Below are 27,186 nucleotides of genomic sequence, written 5' to 3'. Positions count from 1 at the left end.
CCAGATAGGTTCAAGCATCAGAAGGTGATTAAACAAGTTTTACCTCACTCTGACCACCTAGTGGATATACGTTAAGAAACCCTGGCAAAGCCCGGGTACGAAGTTTGTGCCTCAAAAGAAGATGCTGGCTCGCTATCCCCTCGCGCCAGAGCTGTCTAAGAATCGGGAAACGCCTCCTCCAGTAGACTCACATGTGGCTAGGATGGTGGTTTCCTCGGCTCTACCTGTCACTACTGTCACGTCTCTGAAAGAGCCTACGGATAAACGTGTCGAGGGTTGTCTAAAAGCGATTTACACCCTCACGGGTGCTGCACAAAGGCCCACTATTGCAGCTACATGGGCGGCAGAGGCTATTGAAGCATGGGCCTTGGAGTTAGAAGCTGGAATCTCTCTGACCATGCTAGACAATGCTTGTCATATATTGTCACAGCTTCTCGCTATATTAAAGAGGCGGCTTCTGACGCCGGTATCCTAGCAGCCAAGGCCTCTACTACGTCAGTCCTGGCTCGCAGGATATTGTGGCTGAGATCCTGGTCTGTGGATCTGGACTCTAGAAAAACCCTGGAGGTACTCCCTTTCAGGGGAGATATTCTGTTTGGGGAGGACTTAAATAAGATAGTGGCTGACTTGGCTACTGCCAAAACTGCCTGTCTGCCTAATACAGCTCCTTCTGTGTCGAAGGCCAAAGGCACGTCCTTTCGCCCTTCAGGTAAAGCAAATGGACGGGGCGGGCCTCCCCCTGGGGGATCCCAGGGTGGGGGGCCGGCTTCTAGGGTATACCCAGGAATGGTTGAAGACCACTTCAGATGCTGGGGTACGGGAAGTTGTCACTCGAGGTTACGCCATAGCCTTCAAAAACCGACCCCCTCATCGATTTTGCAAGACAGACGTCCCGTCTGACCAGACAAAGGCAAACACTCTGCATTCGGTGGTACAGACCCTCCTGGATACAGGAGTCGTAGTACAGGTGCCTCTTGCTCAGAGGGGCCGGGGGTACTATTCTCCGCTGTTTCTAGTTCCGAAATCGAATGGGTCATCCCGGCCCATTCTCAACCTCAAGGCACTGAACAGGTTTGTTAAGGTTTCCAAGTTCCGAAAGGAAACCCTTCGCTCTATAGTTCTGGCCTTGGAACCTGGGGACTACATGGTCTCCCTGGACATACAGGATGCTTACCTGCATATTCCTATAGCAGTGTCACATCAACAATACCTGAGGTTCGCTATTGGCAACCTCCATTACCAGTTTCGGGCGTTACCTTTTGGTTTAACAACGGCTCCGCGGGTCTTCACCAAAGTTATGGTGGTGATGACGGTGGTACTCCGCCGTCCAGGGGTCAGGATACTGCCGTATCTGGACGACTTGTTAAGCCTGGCAAATTCCCCAGCTCTTCTTCTGCGTCATCTGGATATGACGGTCCGGTTTCTACAAGCCCACGGGTGGCTCATCAACTGGAAGAAATCCTCCCTGGTCCCTGCTCAGAACATGGTGCACCTGGGAGCGCTGTTGGACACTCACAACTAGAGGTTGTTCTTGTCTCAGGAGAAAGTCCTAAAGCTTCAGGACAGGATTCGTTGCTTCCTTTCTAGTCCGCAAGTGTCGATACATTCGGCAATGCAGGTGCTGGGCCTCATGGTGACAGCATTCGACATGGTGGAGTATACTCCATTCCATTCTCTCCCCCTCCAGAAGCTGATTCTAGCCAAGTGGGACGGCCTGCCTCACCGGATCAGGTCTCAAATGATCTCTTTGACTCCGGAGGTCCGTCTGTTGCTGCTCTGGTGGCTCCAGGACCAACAATTGTGCAGGGGCCGTCCCTTCTTGATATCCAACTGGGTCCTGTTGACGACATATGCCAGTCTAAGAGGTTGGGGTGCGGTGCTGGAGCAGCACTCCTTGCAGGGTCGGTAGACCAAGGCGGAATCTCTCCTCTCGATCAACATTCTGGAATTGTGGGCGGTCTTCAATGCGTTGAATCTAGCCCAGCATTTGATTCAGAACCGTCCTGTTCAAGTACAGTCGGACAACGCCTCCACAGTGGCTTACATAAATCATCAAGGCGGCACTCGAAGCCGTTTGGCAATGAAGGAAGCCTCACGGATTCTACGTTGGGCAGAACGCCATCTATCGGCAATATTCATTCCGGGAGTCCTCAATTGGGAAGCGGACTTTCTCAGTCGTCAGGACGTGCATGCCGGCGAGTGGGGCCTCCATCCAGAAGTGTTTCAACTCCTCGTGGAAAGATGGGGTCTTCCAGATGTGGATCTGATGGCGTCTCGACACAATCACAAGGTTCCGGTCTTCGGAGCAAGGACAAGGGATCCTCAAGCAGCATTCGTGGATGCGCTGGCGGTGCCGTGGAGGTTTTAGCTGCCGTACGTGTTCCCTCCGGTGTCACTCCTGCCCAGGGTAATTCGGAAGTTCAAGCAAGAAAAAGGAAATCTGCTTCTCATAGCTCCGGCGTGGTCCAGACGGCACTGGTTCTCAGACCTGCAAGGCCTATCGTCAGAGCGTCCAATTCTACTTCCGCAATGCCCAGACCTCCTCGTTCAGGGCCCTTGTGTCTACCAGGACCTAGCCTGGCTATCTTTGACTGCGTGGCTCTTGAAGCTTCCGTCTTGAGGGCTAAAGGTTTTTCTGAAGAGCTCATTAAAACTATGTTGCGGGCCCGGAAACCGGCTTCTGCTCGGATTTACCATAGGGTCTGGCATTCATACTTTGTTTGGAGCGCATCTAACGATTAGGACGCTTCCAAGTTTAGTACAGCCAAACTGTTGGCTTTTCTGCGGGTTCACTACGATATGCCGGCGGTCGGGCTCCCGGCAACCAGCATACTGGCGCCGGGAGCCCGACCGCCGGCTTACCGACAGTGTGGCAAGCGCAAATGAGCCCCTTGCGTGCTCGCTGCGCTCGCTACGGGCACGGTACACGCTATTTTATTCTCCCTCCAGGGGGGTCGTGGACAAGACGCCCACCCTGACGCACTTAGCTTCTTTGGGTTCATATGGCATTAGCCGCTGACACTTCTCCTGTCGTGAGAGTGTGGTGTATGTGGCTACTAACCGTTGTCGTCTCTTTTCCTGCAACTGCATTGGGCTGGTTAACTACACTGAGCTCCTGTGCTGGGAGGCGGGGTGATATAGGAGGCGGCGCTGTGCATTCTGGGAACAGTCAAAGCTTTGAGCCTGTTGGTGCCTCGGATCAAGATCCCCATTGCTACCGGGGACTGGAGGATAAGTTGACCGGCTCCCTGGCTTCTACCTGCTACTTGGTTGCTTGGTTGTTGAATATAATTATTGCCTCCACCCCCGTTTTTCTGTGCATTGATAGTTTACTGTGTGCATGTAGAGTGTGTGTCTGTTATACTCTGCCACTCACTACTAGGAACAATCTATTGCATTGACCCGCAAAGCCCCGCGCTAAACAGCCAAGGGCCACCAGACGCCCTGCTCCCAAGCAGACTGAAAAGCATGCCGAGTGACGGGGCGGGCGTCCCCCGGGGGGGACCCCTGGGTGGGAGGCCGACTTCTGCGGTTTGCCCCGATATGGCTGGAGACCACGTTGGACACTTGGGTCAGGGACATCGTTTCTCAGAGGTACGCAATATCCTTTCGGTAGCGTCCTCGTCTCAAGTTCTTTTCCACAGGTCTCAGAGCGGATCCAGGGAAAGCAGAAGCTCTACGGGTCTCTGTTTGTTCCCTTCTGGCCTCCAATGTGATTTTCCTGGTTCCTCCGTCCCAGAGAGGACAGGGATTTTTGTTCAACACTGTTTCTGGTGCGGAAGCCAGATGGCTCTTTCTGCCCTATACTCAATTTAAAGTCGTTGAACAAGACTCCTCGCCTTGGAGCTAGGGGACTTTCTGGCATCACCAGACATCCAGGATGCCTATTTGCATGTTCCAATTCGGACCAGTCATCAGCGGTTCCTCAGGTTTGCCATTCAACAGGACCATTACTAATTTCTGGCGTTGCCATTCAGGTTGTCAACGGCACCTCGGGTTTTTACGAAAGTCATGGTGGCTAGACTTCGTTGCAGGGGTGTACGGATCCTTCCCTATTTTGACGACCTGCTCCCCATGGCCCAGTCCCGGGAGGTACTACTTCAACATATTCAGCTTACGGTGAATCTTCTACAATCTCACGGCTGGAAGATAAAGTGGCGCAAATCATCCTTGGTGCCTTCGCAGGAGATGTTACATTTGGGAGCCCTGCTCAATTTGCGGCTCCTTCGCATCTTCCTCCCAGAGGACAAAATTCAAACTCTTTAATCCAAGATTCAACATTTTCTTCTTCACCGCTGGGTGCCCATACAGGCTTGTATGCGCATCCTGGGGTCCATGGTGGCCGCTTTCGACATGGTGGAGTACGCGCAGTTACATTAGCGACCTCTTCAGTTGGAAGTGCTAGCCAAATGGAATGGATCCCACCTACACATCGCAGGACGTCCAGAGAAGTGCGGTACTCTTTTCCAACCTGAATCAGGGACACCCCTTTTGGATCCAGGATTGGATTCCGCTCACCACGGATACCAGCCTGCGGGGATGGGGTGCAGTCTCCGACCAATATACATTCCAAGGACATTGGACTGCCCAGGAAAGCAAGCTTCCCATCAATGTCCTGGAGCTCAGAGCCATATACAGAGCCCTCCGAGCGGCGCGATCTCTCCTTCAGGGTCGACCAGTGAAGATTCAATCTGACAACGCGACCGCAGTTGCTTACATAAATCGACAGGGTGGGCGAGAGGCAACGCACATCTTCCATTGGGCGGAGCAGCATCTTCCCGCGCTGTCAGCAATATTCATCCCTGGAGTCCTCAACTGGGAGGCGGACTTCTTATGTTGCCAGGACGTGCATTCCAGAAAATGGGCCCTCCGTCCGGAGGTCTTTTAGTTGCTGGTTCGTCGATGGGGACTTCCAAGCATTGACATGATGGTGTCTCGGCACAATCACCAAGTTCCAAGGTTCTTCACTGCACAAGAGTTCCGGTAGCCTTCTTGGTGGATGCCTTAACAGTTCCATGGGAGTTTCCACTGGTATGTGTCTTTCCTCCAATCTCAATGCTGTTGCGGGTACTTCGCAAGTTCAAGCTGGAGGGGGGGTACAATGATTCTCATCTCCCCAGATTGGCCGCGTCGCGGTTGGTATGCAGATCTGCAGAGTGTCTCCATCGACGCCCCGCTCATTCTTCGGTGGCCGAATTTTCTGTCCCAGGGCCCGTGTCTGCATCCGGATCTTGACAGATTGGCTTTGACAGCGTGGCTCTTGAGACATCTGTCCTGAGAAAGTAGGGCTTTTCTCGGAATGTTATCTCGACCATGCTTCGAGCTAGGAAACAGTCTTCATCCCGAGTTTATCACACAGTCTGGAAGGCTTTCTTCTCTTGGTGTTCCCAGCTGCAGTTTAACCCGCGGTCTTTCCGCCTTTCACGGCTTTTGGCATTAATCCAGTCGGGGCTTGATCTGGGCATGAGCCTTTACTCCCTCATGGTCCAGGTTTCTGCCCTTTCTATCCTCTTTCAACGTCTGCTGGCTCACTTGCCGTACGTTAGGACCTTTTTGCAGGGTGTACTCCATCTTCACCCTCCATTTGTTCCTCCAGTTGCTCCGTGGGACTTGCTGTTGGTTCTTCGGATCCTTCAGTCAGCGCCCTTTTGAACCTCTGGACAAGGTCGAGCTTAAATGGCTCACATGGAAAACTGGATTTCTTCTGGCCATTTAATCTGCTCGTTGTGTTTTTGACCTCGGCGCCTAATCCTAGTGCTCCCCTTTTCTGGTGTTTCATTTGGATCATGTGGTCCTGCGGACCTGGTTAGGTCACCTGCCTAAGGTGGTCTCCCGTTTCCACATCAATCAGGAAATTGTGGTTCCGCCCTTTTCTGCCTCCTCTGCTTTGTAGGCTACACTAGATGTGGTGTGGGCTCTCCGGATTTATGTCGACCGGACTAAGGATCTCCGCAGGTTGGATGCTTTGTTCGTCGACTGATTCTCACAAGTGGGGTTGGCCTGCTATGAAGCAGTCTATCGCTCGATGGCTCTGTTTGACTGTCTAGCATGCCTGTACGGCAGCCAGTCTTCGTCTCCCTGCGGGGGTTACAGCCCATTCCACTCGTTCTGTTGGTCCTTCTTGGGCTGCTAGCCGGGTTGCCCTCGGCTGACCAGCTCTGCAAGGCAGCTACGTGGTCCACTGCTGCCACTTTTGTCAGGTTGTTATGCCTTTGACACCTTTGCGTCCCAGGACGCCACCTTTGGGCGTTGTGTTCTCTGTGCAGTCCATGAGCGTTCTCACCTTTGAGTGGACTGCGCTTGGACGTCCCAGCGTTTATCCCTGTGCCCCCTAGTGGATGAAGAAGAAAATAAGGTTTATGTTCTTACCTGTGTAAATCTTTTTCTTTCACACAGGGCGCCCTCCCTTCATGCACCTGTCATGCTTGTCATTGTTCCTCTGTTAGTGGGTGTGTATAGTTAATGGCTGTGTATGGCGGTCTGCGGGCGGGGTATAGGAGAGAGGAGGACTGAGGGCTGCTGGGAAGAGTTCTGTAACTCTGGTGCCCTGACTCGGTCCTCAGCCTTCCTATACCCAGCGTTGATCACTGTGACCCCTATGGACTCGAAGAAAAAGATTTACCCAGGTAAGAACATAAATCTTATCTCACCTGAGCTATTTCTCACCCTGCCATAGCAACTGCTTGGGTGGCTAAGGCTATTGAGAGCTAGGCAGATGCCCTAGAGAACAGTTTCCCCTCAGATGCTTCACGGGAGCAACTGTCATTTATTGCAAATATCAGAGATTCAACATTTTATATTGGCGAAACAGCTCTGGATACCGCCCTCCTAACCTCCAAAGCTTCAGCTTCGTCAGTGGTGACTCGCCGCATTATTTGGCTATGAAGCACTCCCTTATACGGGGGAAATTCTTCTTGGACCCAAGCTGGACAAGACTGTCACTACTCTTGCGGCCTCTAAAAGAGCTGTCCTGACCTCAGCCACCTCTTTCCCGGCCTTGGACTAACTCCTTTCAGTCCTTTCACCCCCCAGGGCAAGGCCAGAGGACAAGCCTTTCCTCGACTGTCACACTCCATAAAGACCTCTAAGCCCAAAACCAAGCAGGCCTGGGCTGCCAGATGCCCAGATACCAAGCCCGAAAATAAACCCTCAGCCTGACTGGATGGTCCTCCCAGGGTGGGAGGCTGACTTCTTCAGCTCACTTTCTATTGGCGTCAGATCACAACAGACGCTTGGGTGCAGGAAGTGATCTCTCATGGGTATGCCCTTTCATAAGATAACCTCCCCGACAGTACATTCACACAAGCCCTCCTGCAGAACTCTGATAAGCTCAAGCCCTCTGGACGGCTATTCACTCCTTAATACAATTAGGCGTGATAATTCCTGTCCCAATGTTACCACGGGGCAAGGGCTTTTACTCAATGCTCTTAGTTCAGAAAGCCAATGGTTCCCATCGGCCCATCTGTAACCTTTGCTGTCCTACACCAGCATTTCCAGTTTCAGGCACTGCCTTTTGGACTTTCTACGGCCCTGAAAGTCTTTACCAAACTCATGGCTGTCATGGTGGCTCAGCTTCGTTGTCAGGGCATAAGAATACTCCCTTATCTGGATGACCTGCTGATTCTGGCACGCTCTCTGGAGGTCCTCAGCCGCCATTTTCAGGTATCCATAGCCTTCCCGCAGAGAGACACACTGTTGGCTAATTAACTGAAAAAAGTCATCTCCCATCCCCCCTCAGAGAATGGTATATCTCTGAGCTCTTCTGGATGCTCATGTGCAGAGAATCTTCCTCCAGCAGGACAGGATTTTGTGGATCTGCAACTATGGGTGCGCAGATTACTCCTCAGGCACAGGGTGTCCATTCACACCGCAATGCAGATTTTGGGATCCATGATATCCACCTTTGACATGGTGGAATACGCTTGGTTCCACTCCAGGGGTTCGGTATGAATTGATGGCCGGCATGCCGGCCGTCAGTATACCGACAGCAGCATCCAGACCACCAGTATGCCAACAGTGGGACGAGTGCTAGTAAGCCTCCTGTGGGCACAGTGGCTCGCTGTGCTTGTCACAGGATATATTCTCCCTCTATGGGTGTCGTGGACAACCCATAGAGGGAGAATGGGCCTACCTTTGCTTGGATTCCGGCATGATTATTATGATCGCCGGGATCCCGCAAGTCAGTATGTTAACCGCTTCCCCCACTCCAGGCCACTATAATGCCTGATCCTAACCAGGTGGAATGGACACCCCAAGCAGATAAAATCCTAGACAATGATCCTCTCTCCGGAAGTTCGGATTTCCCTTTCGAGGTGGTTGCAAACCTCCCACCTGGATCCCGGATTAGTTCCTACTTACCACGGATGCCAGCCTCTGTGGGTGGGGAGCAGTCACCGGACGTCACACCTTTCAGGGCTGTTGGACTCCCTCCAAAAGGGGCTTGCCGGTCAACCTTCTGAAGCTTTGGACTTTCCACAGGGCACTCATTCAGGTCGTTCGTCAGGATTGTCCTGTCCAGTCAGACAACGCTACGGCAGTGGCTTATCTCAATCACCAGGAAGTTACTAGCAATATCTCTGCAATGACTGAAGTGGCACAAATTCTGAAACAAACCGATATAGCCATTTGAACCACTGTACCCTGTTGACCTCAAATGGTAAACGGCAAAGACACTTTTTTTTTCTTCTTTTGCCTATGGCCTCCCAGACTTGGGAGCGCATTCCTGCCGCTCAGCACTTTTGAGCTTTCATCTTTACAGAGCAGTCCTACGGAACAAAGAGGGTTACCTCCCAAAGGTGGTATCCAGCTTCCATCTTAATGAGGCCATAGTAGTCACGGGCTTCTGATCACCAGACCTTTCGGTAGGGGAGGCCTCCTTGGATGTAGTCTGTGCTCTTCGTATCTACGTGGATGGTACTACTTCCATCAGGAAAACTGATTCACTCTTCATCCTCTATGGATTCCACAAGCTGGGCTTGTCGGCTAACAAACACTCTGGCCACGTGACTTCACTTGGCTGTCTCACAGGCTTACACATAAGCTGACCTCCCTGTGCCGGATACAGTCTATGCTCACTCTACTCTGTGGGACCTTCATTGGCAGCCTGTTGTGGTGCGTTTGACCAAATATGCAAGGCAGCCAAGTGGTCTTCTGTCCACACGTTTCTTATTTTCTATGCCTTTGATGTGTTTGCCTCTCGAGATGCCTCATTTGGACGCAGCGTTCTCCTCTCAGTTCAGGAGCAGCCCCTCCCTAGTTCAACTGCTTTGGGATGTCCCCGAGGTCATCTCTGTGGATGCCTATGGACCCTAAAGAAGAAAAGTTCCACCCTGATGCACCTAGCTTCAATGGGTTACTCTTCTCGATCAACAGTTCCTGTCTCCTGGTTGTGAGTGTGTTTTCTGTGTGTACCATTTTTCCTTCTCTCCTCTCAAGCTCCTGCTTTGAGCTTGTTAAGAAACTGTGGAGCCTGAGCTGTGGGCAGAGTATGAGGGAGAAGGACCAGTGTATCTTGGGAGCAAAAAGCTTAACTGTTTGATGCTTCTTTCTGGTCTCCACCATCATACCTCAAGATCATCCCTGTGGATCCTATGGACTAGGGAAACCAATCCTGGGCCATTTTTTTCAATCCCGGGTATCTGGATTGAAAAATGGCCAATCCCGGGGTTCCCGGGATACCCGGGATTGGCTTTTAGCTAAGTGGCCGCCCCCTCGCCGCACCCCGCCCTGCACACATAACTCACCATATACCGGGGGCGGGCGGGTGGGGAACATTCTCTGATCGCTGCTGGCGGCTCCCAGCAGCAGCTGATGGCGCAGTGTGACCTCTCACGCTGCGCTCGGGAGCCGGAACAAGGAAGCCGGGCAGTGTATGAGCGTCCTGTGGATGCTCAACGCTGATCCCTCAATCCCCGGGATTGGAGCTTCCAATCCCGGGATTGAATCCCGGCCATTTTTGGCCCTAAATCCTGGGATCCCGCCGATCCCGGGATTGGCCACCATACTATGGACCCTGAAGAAAAATGGGTATGTTTTACTACTACTACGTCTACTACTACTACTACGTCTACTACTACGTCTACTACTACTACGTCTACTACTACTACTACGTCTACTACTACGTCTACTACTACTACTACTACGTCTACTACTACTACTACGTCTACTACTACTACGTTTTGCCACCATCCACTTGCCTCTGAAGGTGGTTTTCCTTGCTACTGCCATGCTCATCTTTACCAAGTCTTCTTCATTTGAGCCTTCGTAACATCCTGTGTATGTTTATATAGAGGCGGATACCTAAGTATTTGTATTACTGAACATTGCCCCCTCCTGCACACGGGTGGCTCTGCGGCATACTTGTACTACCTGTATCTCTGAAATGGCGAAGGAGAACAGGTTGTTGGTGGGGTTTTTTTTGTATGTACGTATGTATGTTTTTAACCTACTAGGGTACAGTAACTTTTCTGATTGGTAATTAATCTAGAAGGTGGTTTGGGAGCTTCAAGAATTGGAGTGAAAGGCAGGGTCCATAGCTCACCTCTAAGAAGAAGCTAAATCTAATTTCTCTGACCTCCAATATAGCTAACATTTTATTGGTATTGTCATAATCCTCTGTTTTGTTGTCTTTCATTTTGTAAATGACTGAGCCATTAGATGTTGTAAAATGTATATATTTTAACTTTTTTGTTACTAACAAATGTGTATTTTAAATTGGTAATATTCAAAACGTACAAATATGCGCTTGAATCTCTAGAACACGGAATTATGATAGCACCCCCTTTGGTAAAATCCATATGCCATATTTAACATTTAGCAAATGCACAAAATAATACCCTTTTCAGGCAGGAATGTCTGAAAATCCCAGCACTTGAGTGCCAGGTAGTTTTGCCGGTCCCTGCCTGACCTCCCTTTCACACAGGGAAGCAAATTACCGGGTCAAGAATTTGTACCCAGTAATTTGCGAGTCAACACTGGTAATTTGTCTGTGTGAAAGGGTCAACCCGGGTCGAAATTCCCGGGTCTTTCTGATCCTGGTAAATTCCTGGGTTGTAGTACGAGGAATTTCAACCCAGGTTGACCCTTTAACATAGAAAAAGACCCGTGTTACCCGGGTAGAACTGCTTCACCCGGTAATTTTGTCTTTCTGTCTGAAAAGGGTATAACTGTTAATAGCTTTTGAAGTGCAGTTGTAATTCTCCGTGTGTCCATTTATTTTCAGCAAATGGACAAGTTACGGGAAAAGCAAATTGTGAAAATTATTTCCTGTACCCAAGATCCTTCCAACCCAGCAGAATTGCTAAAAAGAAACTCTACCAATCCTCCAGCACCTGAAGAGACCGAGAAAGGTGCAGTGCGTGATGAAGCTTCCCATGACCGTGGCGGAGAGTTGAGCAAAGTGCCGAGCTCTGAAGAGTGTTGTGCCCAGGATCAGTTGCTAGGCAATGTTCGGGAGATGTTCCATGATTTGCCCCTTCAGGCCAGTGAACAAGATGCAGATGATGAGGCTGCAGAGGACACTGATGACACCAGCTCTGTGACCTCTTCTGCCAGCTCTACGACATCCTCAAAAAGCGGCAGTGGGACTGGGCGTAAGAAGAGCATACCTCTGTCTATACGAAACCTAAAGCGAAAGCACAAAAAGAAGAAAAAGAGCAAAGTGTACAGAGAGTTTAAAACCGGGGACAGGTTTGTAAGTGGGGGACACCCCGTAACCTTTACCCCCATTCCCTCATTTAGAGTTTCTTGAGTATCTTTATTTTTTTTCCCCCGGTGTAGCAGGATTTCATTTGATGTAATATTAATTTTATAAATCTTTTGGTAGGGGGAAACCGGCAGGTGGGCTAAAAATATTGTCATACCAGGATTAGATGCAATAATTCGGGGTTTGGCTTTTAATTTTATTTTATATTGTCCCAGCCACCAGTCCATTGTTATTTGACTGGGAAATGGGACAATAACTGGCACAGCTATTTATATCCTTCTCTTCTTTGACGTTAGAATTACAATTATTCACAAAGATCTTGATGTACAGTATAAAATGCCACCCCTTAATGCTGCTATTCAGTAAGGCGTGATGTAAAACAGTTGAGAGCGCCTTATAATGTCACTGAAGACATTGAGGCCAGGGGACCTTCCTGTTTCGGGTGCTTGATAATCTTGCCTATATTTCTCAGTTACTTCCTGGGAAAGGTTTATATAGCATGCCCTGTGTCAGAAATGGCCTTTACAATTACAGGTAATTTTTGCCTTGCTGTATACGTTATGGAAATATTGCTGAAATTCCTGGCTAAACCGACGTCATGGGCAAACGCAACTGAATTAGTCAAAATTGTATAATATCTATTTCTCTAACGTCCTAGTGGATGCTGGGGACTCCGTCAGGACCATGGGGAATAGCGGCTCCGCAGGAGACAGGGCACAAAAAGTAAGCTTTTAGGATCACATGGTGTGTACTGGCTCCTCCCCCTATGACCCTCCTCCAAGCCTCAGTTAGGTTTTTGTGCCCGTCCGAGCAGGGTGCAATCTAGGTGGCTCTCTTAAAGAGTTGCTTAGAAAAAGTTTTTTGGTTCTTTATTTTCAGTGAGTCCTGCTGGCAACAGGCTCACTGCTACGAGGGACTTAGGGGAGAGAAGTGAACTCACCTGCGTGCAGGATGGATTGGCTTCTTAGGCTACTGGACACCATTAGCTCCAGAGGGAGTCGGAACACAGGTCTCGCCCTGGGGTTCGTCCCGGAGCCGCGCCGCCGACCCCCCTTGCAGATGCTGAAGATTGAAGAGGTCCGGAACCAGGCGGCAGAAGACTTTCAGTCTTCATCAGGTAGCGCACAGCACTGCAGCTGTGCGCCATTGTTGTCAGCACACTTCACACAGCGGTCACGGAGGGTGCAGGGCGCGGGGGGGGGCGCCCTGGGCAGCAATGTATAATACCTGTATGGCGAAAAATACATCACATATAGCCCTTGAGGCTATATGGATGTATTTAACCCCTGCCAGATATCACAAACTCCGGAGAAGAAGCCCGCCGAAAAGGGGGCGGGGCCTATTCTCCTCAGCACACCGCCATTTTCCCTCACAGAAATGCTGGTGGGAAGGCTCCCATGCTCTCCCCTGCACTGCACTACAGAAACAGGGTTAAAACAGAGAGGGGGGGCACTGATTTGGCGATATGAATATATATTAAAATGCTATAAGGGAGGAACACTTATATAAAGGTTGTCCCTGTATAATTATAGCGTTTTGGTGTGTGCTGGCAAACTCTCCCTCTGTCTCCCCAAAGGGCTAGTGGGTCCTGTCCTCTATCAGAGCATTCCCTATGTGTGTGCTGTATGTCGGTACGTGTGTGTCGACATGTATGAGGAAAATGTTGGTGAGGAGGCGGAGCAAATTGCCTGTAATGGTGATGTCACTCTCTAGGGAGTCGACACCGGAATGGATGGCTTATTTATGGAATTACGTGATAATGTCAACACGCTGCAAGCCGGTTGACGACATGAGACGGCCGGCGATCAAATTAGTACCTGTCCAGGCGTCTCAAACACCGTCAGGGGCTGTAAAACGCCCATTTACCTCAGTCGGTCGACACAGACCCAGACACGGACACTGATTTCAGTGTCGACGGTGAAGAAACAAACGTATTTTCCTTTAGGGCCACACGTTAAGGGCAATGAAGGAGGTGTTACATATTTCTGATACTACAAGTACCACAAAAAAGGGTATTATGTGGGATGTGAAAAAACTACCTGTAGTTTTTCCTGAATCAGATAAATTAAATGAAGTGTGTGATGATGCGTGGGTTTCCCCCGATAGAAAATTATTGGCGGTATACCCTTTCCCGCCAGAAGTTAGGGCGCGTTGGGAAACACCCCTTAGGGTGGATAAGGCACTCACATGCTTATCAGAACAAGTGGCGGTACCATCTACAGATAGGGCCGTACTTAAGGAGCCAGCTGATAGGAGGCTGGAAAATATCCTAAAAAGTATACACACACATGCTGGTGTTATACTGCGACCAGCGATCGCCTCAGCCTGGATGTGCAGAGCTGAGGTGGCTTGGTCGGATTCCCTGACTAAAAATATTGATACCCTTGACAGGGACAGTATTTTATTGACTATAGAGCATTTAAAGGATGCATTTCTATATATGCGAGATGCGCAGAGGGATATTTGCACTCTGGCATCAAGAGTAAATGCGATGTCCATATCTGCAAGAAGATGTTTATGGACACGACAGTGGTCAGGTGATGCAGATTCCAAACGGCACAAAGATGTATTGCCGTATAAAGGGGAGGAGTTATTTGGGGTCGGTCCATGGGACCTGGTGGCCACGGCAACTGCTGGAAAATCCACCGTTTTTTACCCTAAGTCACATCTCTGCAGAAAAAGACACCGTCTTTTCAGCCTCAGTCCTTTCGTCCCTATAAGAGTCATATCTGCCCAGGGATAGAGGAAAGGGAAGAAGACTGCAGCAGGCAGCCCATTCCCAGGAACAGAAGCCCTCCACCGCTTCTACCAAGTTCTCAGCATGACGCTAGGACCGTACAGGACCCCTGGATCCTACAAGTAGTATCCAAGGGGTACAGATTGGAATGTCGAGACGTTTCCCCCTCACAGGTTCCTGTAGTCTGCTGTACCAATGTCTCCCTCCGACAGGGAGGCAGTATTGAAAACAATTCACAAGCTGTATTCCCAGCAGGTGATAATAAAATTACCCCTCCTACAACAGGGAAAGGGGTATTATTCCACACTATATTGTGGTACTGAAGCCAGAAGGCTAGGTGAGACCTATTCTAAATCTGAAATATTTGAACACTTACAAAGGTTCAAATCCAGATGGAGTCACTCAGAGCAGTGATAGCGAACCGGGAAGAAGGGGACTATATGGTGTCCCGGGACATCAGGGATGCTTACCTCCATGTCCCAAAATTTGCCTTTCTCACCAAGGGTATCTCAGGTTCGTGGTACAGAACTGTCACTATCAGTTTCAGACGATGCCATTGGATTGTCCAAGGCACCCCGGGTCCTTACCAAGGTAATGACCGAAATGAGGATTCGTCTTCAAAGAAAATGGACGACCTCCTGATAAGAACAAGGTCCAGAGAACAGTTGGAGGTCGGAGTAGCACTATCTCAAGTAGTTCTACGACAACACGGGTGGATTCTAAATATTCCAAAACCGCAGTTGTTCCGACGACACGTCTGCTGGTCCTAGGGATGATTCTGGACACAGTCCAGAAAAAGGTGTTTCTCCCAGAGGAGAAAGCCAGGGAGTTATCCGAGCTAATCGGGATCCTCCTAAAACCAGGAAAAGTGTCAGTGCATCATTGCACAAGAGTCCTGGTAAAAATGGTGGCTTATTACGAAGCGATTCCATTCGGCAGATTTCACGCAAGAACTCTTCAGTGGGATCTGCTGGACAAATGGTCCGGATCGCATCTTCAGATGCATCAGCGGATAACCCTATATCCAAGGACAAGGGTGTCTCTCCTGTGGTGATTACAGAGTGCTCATCTTCTAGAGGGCCGTAGATTCGGCATTCAGGATTGGATGCTGGTGACCACGGAGGCCAGCCTGAGAGGCTGGGGAACAGTCACACAGGGAAAAAATTTCCAGGGAGTGTGATCAAGTCTGGAGAATTCTCTCCACATAAATATACTGGAGCTAAGAGCAAATTTATAATGCTCTAAACTTAGCAAGACCTCTGCTTCAAGGTCAGCCGGTATTGATCCAGTGGGATAACATCACGGCAGTCGCCCACGTAAACAGAAAGGGCGGCACAAGAAGCAGGAGGGCAGTGGCAAAACTGCAAGGATTTTTCGCTAGGCGGAAAATCATGTGATAGCACTGTCAGCAGTGTTCATTCCGGGAGTGGACGACTGGGAAGCAGACTTCCTCAGCAGGCACGACCTCCACCCGGGAGAGTGGGAACTTCATAGGGAAGTTTTCCGCATGATTGTGAACCGTTGGGAAAGACCAAAGGTGGACATGATGGCGTCCCGCCCGAACAAAAAACGGGACAGGTATTGCGCCAGGTCACGAGACCTTCAGGCGATAGCTGTGGATGTCCTGGTAACACCGTGGGTGTAACAGTCTGTGTATGTGTTCCCTCCTCTGCTTCTCATAACCAAGGTATTGAGAATTATAAGACGTAGAGGAGTAAGAACTATACTCGTGGCTCCGGATTGGCCAAGAGGGACTTGGTACCCGGAACTTCAAGAGATGCTCCTAGAGGACTAATGGCCTCAGGAGCTAAGAAGGGACTTGCTTCAGCAAGTACCATGTCTGTTCCAAGACTTACCGCGGCTGCGTTTGACGGCATGGCGGTTGAACGCCGGATTCTAAGGGAAAAGGCATTCCGGAAGAGGTCATACCTACCCTGGTCAAAGCCAGGAAGGAGGTGACCGCACAACGTTATCACCACATGTGGTGAAAATATGTTGCGTGGGTGAGGCCAGGAAGGCCCCACGAAGAAATTTCAACTAGGTCGATTTCTGCACTTCCTGAAAACAGGAGTGTCTATGAGCCTCAAATTGGGGTCCATTAAGGTTCAAGTTTCGGCCCTGTAGATTTTCTTCCAGAAAGAATTGGCTTCAGTTCCTGAAGTCCAGACATTTGTCAAGGGAGTATTGCATATACAGCCCCTTTTGTGCCTCCAGTGGCACCGTGGGATCTCAAAGTAGTGTTGGGATTCCTCAAATCATATTGGTTTGAACCGCTCAAATCTGTGGATTTGAAATATCTCACCTGGAAAGTGACCATGCTGTTGGCCCTGGCCTCGGCCAGGCGATTGTCAGAATTGGCGGCTTTGTCTTACAAAAGCCCATATTTGATTTTCCATTCGGACGGGGCAGAACTGGGACTCGTCCCCAGTTTCTTCCTAAGGTGGTGTCAGCGTTTCACCTGAAACAACCTATTGTGGTGCCTGCGGCTACTAGGGACTTGGAGGACTCCAAGTTGCTAGACGTTGTCAGGGCCCTGAAAATATATATATATATGTATATAATTCCAGGACGGCTGGAGTCAGAAAGTCTGACTTGCTGTTTATATTGTATGCACCCAAAAAGCTGGGTGCTCCTGCTTCTAAGCAGACTATTGCTCGTTGGATTTGTAGTACAATTCAACTTGCACATTCTGTGGCAGGCCTGCCACAGCCAAAATCTGTAAATGCCCATTCCACAAGGAAGGTGGGCTCATCTTGGGCGGCTGCCCGAGGGGTCTCGGCTTTACAACTTTGCCGAGCAGCTACGTGGTCAGGCGGGAACACGTTTGTAAAATTCTACAAATTTGATACCCTGGCTGAGGAGGACCTGGAGTTCTCTCATTCGGTGCTGCAGAGTCATCCGCACTCTCCCGCCCGTTTGGGAGCTTTGGTATAATCCCCATGGTCCTGACGGAGTCCCCAGCATCCACTAGGACGTTAGAGAAAATAAGATTTTACTTACCGATAAATCTATTTCTCATAGTCCGTAGTGGATGCTGGGCGCCCATCCCAAGTGCGGATTGTCTGCATTACTTGTACATAATTATTGTTACAAAAATCGGGTTATTATTGTTGTGGGCCATCTTTTCAGAGGCTCCTTCGTTGTTATCATACTGTTAACTGGGTTCAAATCACAGGTTGTACGGTGTGATTGGTGTGGCTGGTATGAGTCTTACCCGGGATTCAAGATCCTTCCTTATTGTGTACGCTCGTCCGGGCACAGTACCTAACTGAGGCTTGGAGGAGGGTCATAGGGGGAGGAGCCAGTACACACCATGTGATCCTAAAAGCTTACTTTTTGTGCCCTGTCTCCTGCGGAGCCGCTATTCCCCATGGTCCTGACGGAGTCCCCAGCATCCACTACGGACTATGAGAAATAGATTTATCGGTAAGTAAAATCTTATTTAAACTATTTTATTTTTAAATACCAATTTGTTAAACTAATAGAATCCTAATTTGATTAGAGAGGCCTGTTATTTGTACCCATATTGTTTTCTTGTGGAGGATGTAGGACTGTACGTGTGAGAAACCTACATAGTAATGAAAGGGTTTTTTAATCTGAACAAGACCTCAAATACTAACCCGATGTTTTCCGTTGCTAGATTATCACCCATTAATGATAGTGCCTAATCACTTTACTGTTTACCTAAGCTCTCAAATCACAGACAAAAACAATTGCATCGTAGTGATAGTAACTTTTATTGGTCACAGTGACAGTTTAGTTCTCCCATGTGACATCTGCGTCTTTTTCCCAAGTATGTATGTATGAATACGTGTGTGTGTATGTATGTGTGTGTGTGTATATATGTATATATATATATATATATATATTTATATTGCTCAAAAAAATAAAGGGAACACTAAAATAACACATCCTAGATCTGAATGAATTAAATATTCTTATTAAATACTTTGTTCTTTACATAGTTGAATGTGCTGACAACAAAATCACACAAAAATTATCAATGGAAATTCAAATTTATTAACCCATGGAGGTCTGGATTTGGAGTCACCCTCAATATTAAAGTGGAAAAATACACTACAGACTGATCCAACTTTGATGTAATGTCCTTAAAACAAGTAAAATGAGGCTCAGTAGTGTGTGTGGCCTCCACGTGCCTGTATGACCTCCCTACAACGCCTGGGCATGCTCCTGATGAGGTGGTGGATGGTCTTCTGAGGGATCTCCTCCCAGACCTGGACTAAAGCATCCACCAACTCCTGGACAGTCTGTGGTGCAACGTGGCTTTGGTGGATGGAGCGAGACATGATGTCCCAGATGTGCTCAATTGGATTCAGGTCTGGGGAACAAGCGGGCCAGTTAATAGCATCAATGCCTTTGTCTTGCAGGAACTGCTGACACACTCCAGCCACATGAGGTCTAGCATTGTCTTGCATTAGGAGGAGCCCAGGGCCAACCGTACCAGCATATGGTCTCACAAGGGGTCTGAGGATCTCATCTCGGTACCTAATGGCAGTCAGGCTACCTCTGGCGAGCACATGGAGGGCTGTGCGGCTCCCCAAAGAAATGCCACCCCACACCATTACTGACCCACTGCCAAACCGGTCATGCTGGAGGATGTTGCAGGCAGCAGAACATTCTACTTGGCGTCTCCAGACTCTGTCACGTCTGTCACATGTGCTCAGTGAGAACCTGCTTTCATCTGTGAAGAGCACAGGGCGCCAGTGGCGAATTTGCCAATCTTGGTGTTCTCTGGCAAATGCCAAACGTCCTGCACGGTGTTGGGCTGTAAGCACAACCCCCACCTGTGGACGTCGGGCCCTCATACCACCCTCATGGAGTCTGTTTCTGATCGTTTGAGTAGACACATGCACATTTGTGGCTTGCTGGAGGTCATTTTGCAGGGCTCTGGCAGTGTTCCTCCTGCTCCTCCTTGCACAAAGGCGGAGGTAGCGGTCCTGCTGCTGGGTTGTTGCCTTCCTACGGCCTCCTCCACATCTCCTGATGTACAGGCCTGTCTCCTGGTAGCGCCTCCATGCTCTGGACACTACGCTGACAGACACAGCAAACCTTCTTGCCACAGCTCGCATTGATGTGCCATCCTGGATGAGCTGCACTACCTGAGCCACTTGTGTGGGTTGTAGGGAGGTCATACAGGCACGTGGAGGCCACACTCACTACTGAGCCTCATTTTGACTTGTTTTAAGGACATTACATCAAAGTTGGATCAGCCTGTAGTGTGTTTTTCCACTTTAATATTGAGGGTGACTCCAAATCCAGACCTCCATGGGTTAATAAATTTGATTTCCATTGATCATTTTTTGTGTGATTTTGTTGTCAGCACATTCAACTATGTAAAGAACAAAGTATTAAATAAGAATATTTCATTCATTCAGATCTGGGATGTGTTATTTTAGTGTTCCCTTTATTTTTTTGAGCTGTGTGTATATGTATGTATGTGTGTGTGTGTGTGTGTGTGTGTGTGTGTGTGTGTATATATATATATATATATATATATATATATATATATATTTCTCTAACGTCCTAGTGGATGCTGGGGACTCCGTCAGGACCATGGGGAATAGCGGGCTCCGCAGGAGACAGGGCACATCTAAAAAGCTTTTTAGGTCACATGGTGTGTACTGGCTCCTCCCCCCATGACCCTCCTCCAAGCCTCAGTTAGGTTTTTGTGCCCGTCCGAGAAGGGTGCAAACTGGATGGCTCTCTTAAGGAGCTGTTTAGTAAAGTTTTTTTTTAGGTTTCTAATCAGTGATTCCTGCTGGCGACAGGATCACTGCAACGAGGGACTTAGGGGAGAGACTTGTAACTCACCTGCGTGCAGGAGGATTGAAGTTTTAGGCTACTGGACACTGAGCTCCAGAGGGAGTCGGAACACAGGTCAGCCTGGGGTTCGTCCCGGAGCCGCGCCGCCGATCCCCCTTACAGACGCTGAAGAAAGACGGCGGAACGGAGGTCCGGAAACAGGCGGCAGAAGACTTCACAGTCTTCAGAGAGGTAGCGCACAGCACTGCAGCTGTGCGCCATTGTTGCTACACGGCTCACTGACACGGTCACGGAGGGTGCAGGGCGCTGCTGGGGGCGCCCTGGGCAGCAATATAAATACCTATTTGGCAAATAAATACATCACATATAGCCATTAAGGCTATATGTATGTATTTAACCCAGGCCAGTTTTCCTAATAACCGGGAGAAAAGCCCGCCGTGAAAGGGGCGGAGCTTATTCTCCTCAGCACTCAGCGCCATTTTCCTGACCAGCTCCGCTGGTGAGGAAGGCTCCCACTCTCCCCTGCACTACAGAAACAGGGTTAAAGAGAAGGGGGGCATAAATTGGCGATATAATTATATATTAAGAGCCCATATATAGAAACAACACCTTCTAGGGTTGTTATATACATTATGGCGCTTTTGGTGTGTGCTGGCAAACTCTCCCTCTGTCTCCCCAAAGGGCTAGTGGGTCCTGTCCTCTATCAGAGCATTCCCTGTATATGTGTGCTGTAGGTCGGTACGTGTGTGTCGACATGTATGAGGAAAATGTTGGTGAGGAGACGGAGAAAATTGCCTGTAATGGTGATGTCACTCTCTAGGGAGTCGACACCAGAATGGATGGCTTACTTATGGAATTACGTGATAATGTCAACACGCTGCAAGCCGGTTGACGACATGAGACAGCCGGCGGACAAATTAGTATCGGTCCAGGCGTCTCAGACACCGTCAGGGGCTTGTAAAAACGCCCATTTACCTCAGTCGGTCGACAGACACTGACACGGACACTGACCCCAGTGTCGACGGTGAAGAAACAAACGTATTTTTCCTTTAGGGCCACAAGTTACATGTTAAGGGCAATGAAGGAGGTGTTACGTATTTCTGATACCACAAGTACCACAAATAAGGGTATTTTGTAGGGTGGGAATAAACTACTTGTAGTTTTGCCTGAATCAGATAAATTAAATGAAGTGTGTGATGATACGTGGGGTTCCTCCGACAGAAAGTTATGGGCGGTATACCCTTTTTCCCGCCAGTAGTAAGGGCGAGTTGGAAAACACACCTTAGGGTGGACAAGGCGCTCACACGCATATAAAAAACATGGCGTTACCGTTTCCAGATACGGCCGCCCTCAAGGAGCCAGCTGATAGGAAGCTGGAAAATATCATAACAGTATATACACACATACTGGTGTTATACTACGACCAGCAATCGCCTCAGCCTGGATGTGCAGCGCTGAGGGGGCTTGGTCGGATTTCCTGACTGAAAATTTTGATACCCTTGACAGGGACAGGATTTTATTGTCTATAGAGCATTTTAAGGATGCATTTCTATATATGTGTGATGCGCAGAGGCATATTTGCATTCTGGCATCAAGAGTAAATGTGATGTACATATCTGCCAGACGAAGACACGACAGTGGTCAGGTGAGGCAGATTCCAGACGGCATATGGAAGTATTGCCGTATAAAGGGGCGGTCCATTGGACCTGGTGGCCATGGCAACAGCTGAAAAATCCACCTTTTGTTACCCCGAGTCACATATTGGCAGAAAAGGACACAGTCTTTTCAGTCTCAGTCCTTTCGTCCCCATACGGGCAGGCGGGCGAAGGCCAGTCATATCTGCCCAGGGGGAGAGGAAAGGGAAGAAGACTGCAGCAAGCAGCTCATTCCCAGGAACAGAAGCTCCTCACGGCTTCTGCCAAGTCCGCAGCATAACGCTGGGGCCGTACAAGCGGACTCAGGTGCGGTAGGGGGTCATCTCAAGAGTTTCAGCAACACTCGCAAGGGAACTCCGGGATCCTACATGTAATATCCCAGGTGTACATTGGAAATTCGAGACGTCTCCCCCTCACACAATTCACAGGCTGTATTCCCAGCAGGTGATAATCAAAGTACCCTTCTTACAACAAGGAAGGGGGTAGTATTCCACACTATATTGTGGTACTGAAGCCAACCGGCTCGGTGAGATCTGAAATATTTGAACACTTACATACAAGCGTTCAAATCAAGATGGAGTCACTCGGAGCAGTGATAGCGAACCAGGAAGAAGGGGACGATATGATGTCACTGGATATCAGGGACGTTTACCTACAGGTCCAAATTTGCCCTTCTCACCAAGGGTACTTCAGGTTCCTGGTACAGAACTGTCACTATCAGTTCAGACGCTGCCGTTTGGATTGTCCACGGCGCCCCGGGTCTTTACCAAGGTAATGGCCGGAATGAGGATTTTTCTTAAAAGAAATATGGACGCTTTCCTGATAAGGGCAAGGTCCAGAGAACAGTTGGAGGTCGGAGTAGCACTATCTTAAGTAGTTCTACGACAGCACGAGTGGATTCTAAATATTCCAAAATCGCAGCTTTTTCCGACGACACGTCTACTGTTCCTAGGGAAGATTCTGGACACAGTCCAGAAAAACGTGTTTCTCCCAGTGGAGAAAACCAGGGAGTTATCCGAGCTAATCGGGATCCTCCTAAAACCAGGAAAAGTGTCAGTGCATCATTGCACAAGAGTCCTGGTAAAAATGGTGGCTTATTACGAAGCAATTCCATTCGGCAGATTTCCCGCAAGAACTCTTCAGTGGGATCTGCTGGACAAATGGTCCGGATCGCATCCTCAGATGCATCAGCGGATAACCCTATATCCAAGGAAAAGGGTGTCTCTCCTGTGGTGATTACAGAGTGCTCATCTTCTAGAGGGCCGCAGATTCGGCATTCAGGATTGGATGCCGGTGACCACGGAGGCCAGCCTGAGAGGCTGGGGAACAGTCACACAGGGAAAAAATTTCCAGGGAAGTGTGATTAAGTCTGGAGAATTCTCTCTGCATAAATAAGCTTAGAGCAAATTTATAATGCTCTAAACTTAGCTAGACCTCTGCTTCAAGGTCAGCCGGTATTGATCCAGTGGGATAACATCACGGCAGTCGCCCACGTAAACAGAAGGGCGGCACAAGAAGCAGGAGGGCAGTGAAAACTGCAAGGATTTTTCGCTAGGCGGAAAATCATGTGATAGCACTGTCAGCAGTGTTCTTTCCGGGAGTGGACGACTGGGAAGCAGACTTCCTCAGCAGGCATGACCTCCACCCGGGAGAGTGGAAACTTCATAGGGAAGTTTTTCAACATGATTATGGACCGTTGGCAAAGACCAAAGGTGGACATGATGGCGTCCCGCCCGAACAAAAAACGGAACAGGTATTCCGCCAGGTCATGAGACCTTCAGGCGATAGCTGTGGATGTTCTGGTAACACCGTGGGTGTACCAGTCTGTGTATGTGTTCCCTCCTCTGTTTCTCATAACCAGGGTATTGAGAATTATAAGACATAGAGGAGTATGAACTATACTAGTGGCTCCGGATTGGCCAAGAGGGACTTGGTACCCGGAACTTCAAGAAATGCTCACAGAGGACTAAGGGCCTGGGGAGCTAAGAAGGGACTTGATTCAGCAAGTACCATGTCTATTCCAAGACTTACCGCGGCTGCGTTTGACGGCATGGCGGTTGAATGCCGGATCCTGAGGGGAAAAGGCATTCCATAAGAGGTCATACCTACCTTGGTCAAAGCCAGGAAGGAGGTGACCGCACAACGTCATCACCACATGTGGTGAAAATATGTTGCGTGGGTGAGGCCAGGAAGGCTCCACGACGGAAATTCAACTAGGTCGATTTCTACACTTCCTGAAAACAGGAGTGTTTTGGACCTCAAATTGGGGTTCATTAACATTTAAATTTCGGCCCTGTAGATTTTCTTCCAGAAAGAATTGACTTCAGTTCCTGAAGTCCAGATTGTAAAGGATGTATTGCATATACAGCTTTTTTGTGCCCCTAGGGGCACCGTGAGATCTCAACATAGTGTTGGGATTTCTTAAAATCATATTGGTTTGAACCGCTCAAATCTGTGGATTTGAAATATCTCACATGGAAAGTGACCATGCTGTTGACAAATATCTCACATGGGAAGTGACCATGTTGTTAGCCCTGGCCTCGGCCAGGCGATTGTCAGAATGGGCGGCTTTGTCTTACAAAAGCCCATATTAAAATTTTCCATTTGAACAGGACAGAACTGGGACTCGTCTCCAGTTTCTTCATAAAGGGGTGTCAGCGTTTTCACCTGAAACAACCTCTTGTGGTGCCTGCGGCTACTAGGGACTTGGAGGACTCCAAGTTACTAGACGTGGTCAGGGCCCTAAAAAATATATATATATATATATATATATATATATATATAGTTAGGACGGCTGGAGTCAGAAAGTCTGACTTGCTGTTTATACTGTATACACCCAACAAGCTGGGTGCTCATGCTTCTAAGCAGTCTATTGCACGCTGGATTTGTAGTACAATTCAGCTTGCACATTCTGTGGCAGGCCTGCCACAGACGAAATATGTAGATGCCCATTCCACAAGGAAGGTGGGCTCATCCTGGGCGGCTGCCCGAGGAGTCTCGGCATTACAACTTTGCCGAGCAGCTACGTGGTCAGGGGAGAACACGTTTGTAAAATTTTACAAATTTTGATACTCTGGCTAAGGAGGACCTGGAGTTCTCTCATTCGGTGCTGCAGAGTCATCCGCACTCTCCCGCCCGTTTGGGAGCTTTGGTATAATCCCCATGGTCCTGACGGAGTCCCCAGCATCCACTAGGACGTTAGAGAGAATAAGAATTTACTTACCGATAATTCTATTTCTCGTAGTCCGTAGTGGATGCTGGGCGCCCATCCCAAGTGCGGATTGTCTGCAATGCTTGTACATAGTTATTGTTACAAAAATCGGGTTATTACTATTGTTGTGAGCCATCTTTTCGGAGGCTACTTCGTTTTGTTATCATACTGTTAACTGGGTTCAGATCACAAGTTGTACGGTGTGATTGGTGTGGCTGGTATGAGTCTTACCCGGGATTCAAGATCCTTCCTTATTGTGTACGCTCGTCCGGGCACAGTACCTAACTGAGGCTTGGAGGAGGGTCATGGGGGGAGGAGCCAGTACACACCATGTGACCTAAAAAGCTTTTTAGATGTGCCCTGTCTCCTGCGGAGCCCGCTATTCCCCATGGTCCTGACGGAGTCCCCAGCATCCACTACGGACTACGAGAAATAGAATTATCGGTAAGTAAATTCTTATTATATATATATATATATATATATATATATATATATATATATATATATATATATGCATGTATGTGTATATGTGTGTGTGTATATATATATATATATATATATTTTATGCATTTTTGGAAAAACTTGCCATTAAGAATGTTTTCCAAAGCGATAGGGCAAGTGGTATATAGAACCTATTTTACATACAGTATATATGTGTGTTATTTCAGATACATGATCTAACTGCATAGCACACAGGCTTTGCACTATAGCAGATTTACTTCTGTTTAATTCTACTTGTCCTTCTACAGAGTGGCAGTTGAAGTCATTACCACAGTGACTACCGCTGATGTCATGTGGCAGGATGGAACTATAGATACCAATATTCGCTCCAATGAGCTGATCCCTATTCAGCATTTGGATAACAACGAGTTCTGTCCAGGAGATTTTGTGGTGGATAAAAGAGGTCCGTGAACTTGATGCATTTCCTAATGGAAAATCTTGTACTTTGTACAGATTCCAGTAATCTATTGGAAAAGAGAGGTGTGCTTTATAAAAATCTTTCCTAAATGTCTTTTTGTCATCCCACAGCTCATGCGGGGCAGGATCCCAGCATATATGGTGTGGTGCAGTCTGGAGATCATACAGGAAGAACCTGTGTTGTAAAATGGATCAAACTGAACTCTGAAGGGAATGATGTTGAAGTGAGTGAGCAGAATACGTGCAGGCGACCAGTAGCTGAAATTACTGTGTTATGCAGCTAGGAGAGACCACAGTGTACTTGTACATAGAGAGTAACACGTTTCCTATTTCAGGTTGTTGGAGAAGAAGAGGATGTCAGTGTATATGATATTGTTGACCACCCAGACTTCAGATTTCGAGCCACAGATATTGTGATACGCATTGGGAGCTCGGACCCTGATGGCAGCCAGGTAACAAAATTTCCCCCCTCCCCCCTTTCTAAAATTGTTTTACAAGTTATATTGGCCACAGTAACCCTAGGGACCTTTTTCGTTTAGGATAGGCTCCTCTTGATCTGGTGTAAGAAATGCTGGACCACTTTAAACTCCATATTTGTGTGCTTCTCATTGTTTTCAAATCTCCACCTACATAGTTTCCCTCCATGTGGCAACTGGTGATTACCTTCCATGCTAAGAATACACATTTATATGATAATCTCAGAATATATATATATATATATATATATATATAGATAGATAGATAGATAGATAGAACTGGTAAGGTTGGCACTCTATAAACTCCACAACTGCCCTGGTGCCCTCCTAGAATCCAATGTGTAGCAAAAACCGTTCTTATTAGAGATGGGTATGCATCCGTCCAATCCCAATATATAAAGAACAGGCGGCACTCCAGGGTCTAGGTGAAACATTCAGTGTATTGAAGAAAAATCAATGAAAAATGTGGCACATTGCGCCAACGTTTCAGCGCCGCGCAGGGCGCTTTTTTCAAGGCTATGTGCAGGTGCACATATGTATATATAATATATTTTATTATTATTATTATTATTATAGAGAGAGATTATTTTTTATTAAGTCTCTTATATAGCGCAGCAAATTCGGTTGCGCTTTACAACTGGCACAATTAGAAGACTAAACTGGGTGCAAACAATCAGTCATAGATGTAGGAGGGCCCTGCT

At 48.4% G+C, this 27,186-nt stretch overlaps 1 protein-coding gene across 1 annotated transcript in view; it reads left to right on the top strand.

The window, feature by feature from the left end:
* The window catches only part of UBE2O (ubiquitin conjugating enzyme E2 O), a 187,776-nt gene that overhangs the window by 100,645 nt on the left and 59,945 nt on the right, over positions 1-27,186 (top strand). Inside the window, exons 9-12 of the mRNA XM_063960415.1 lie at positions 11,222-11,688; positions 25,841-25,995; positions 26,121-26,233; positions 26,345-26,461. Coding sequence (XP_063816485.1) covers positions 11,222-11,688; positions 25,841-25,995; positions 26,121-26,233; positions 26,345-26,461 — 852 coding nt within the window. The remainder of the gene's footprint in view (positions 1-11,221; positions 11,689-25,840; positions 25,996-26,120; positions 26,234-26,344; positions 26,462-27,186) is intronic.

Source organism: Pseudophryne corroboree, chromosome 3, assembly GCF_028390025.1.
Source record: "Pseudophryne corroboree isolate aPseCor3 chromosome 3, aPseCor3.hap2, whole genome shotgun sequence".
NCBI lineage: Eukaryota > Metazoa > Chordata > Amphibia > Anura > Myobatrachidae > Pseudophryne > Pseudophryne corroboree.
Note: the sequence above shows the minus strand (reverse complement) of the source record. Positions and strands in the feature narration are given on the sequence as shown.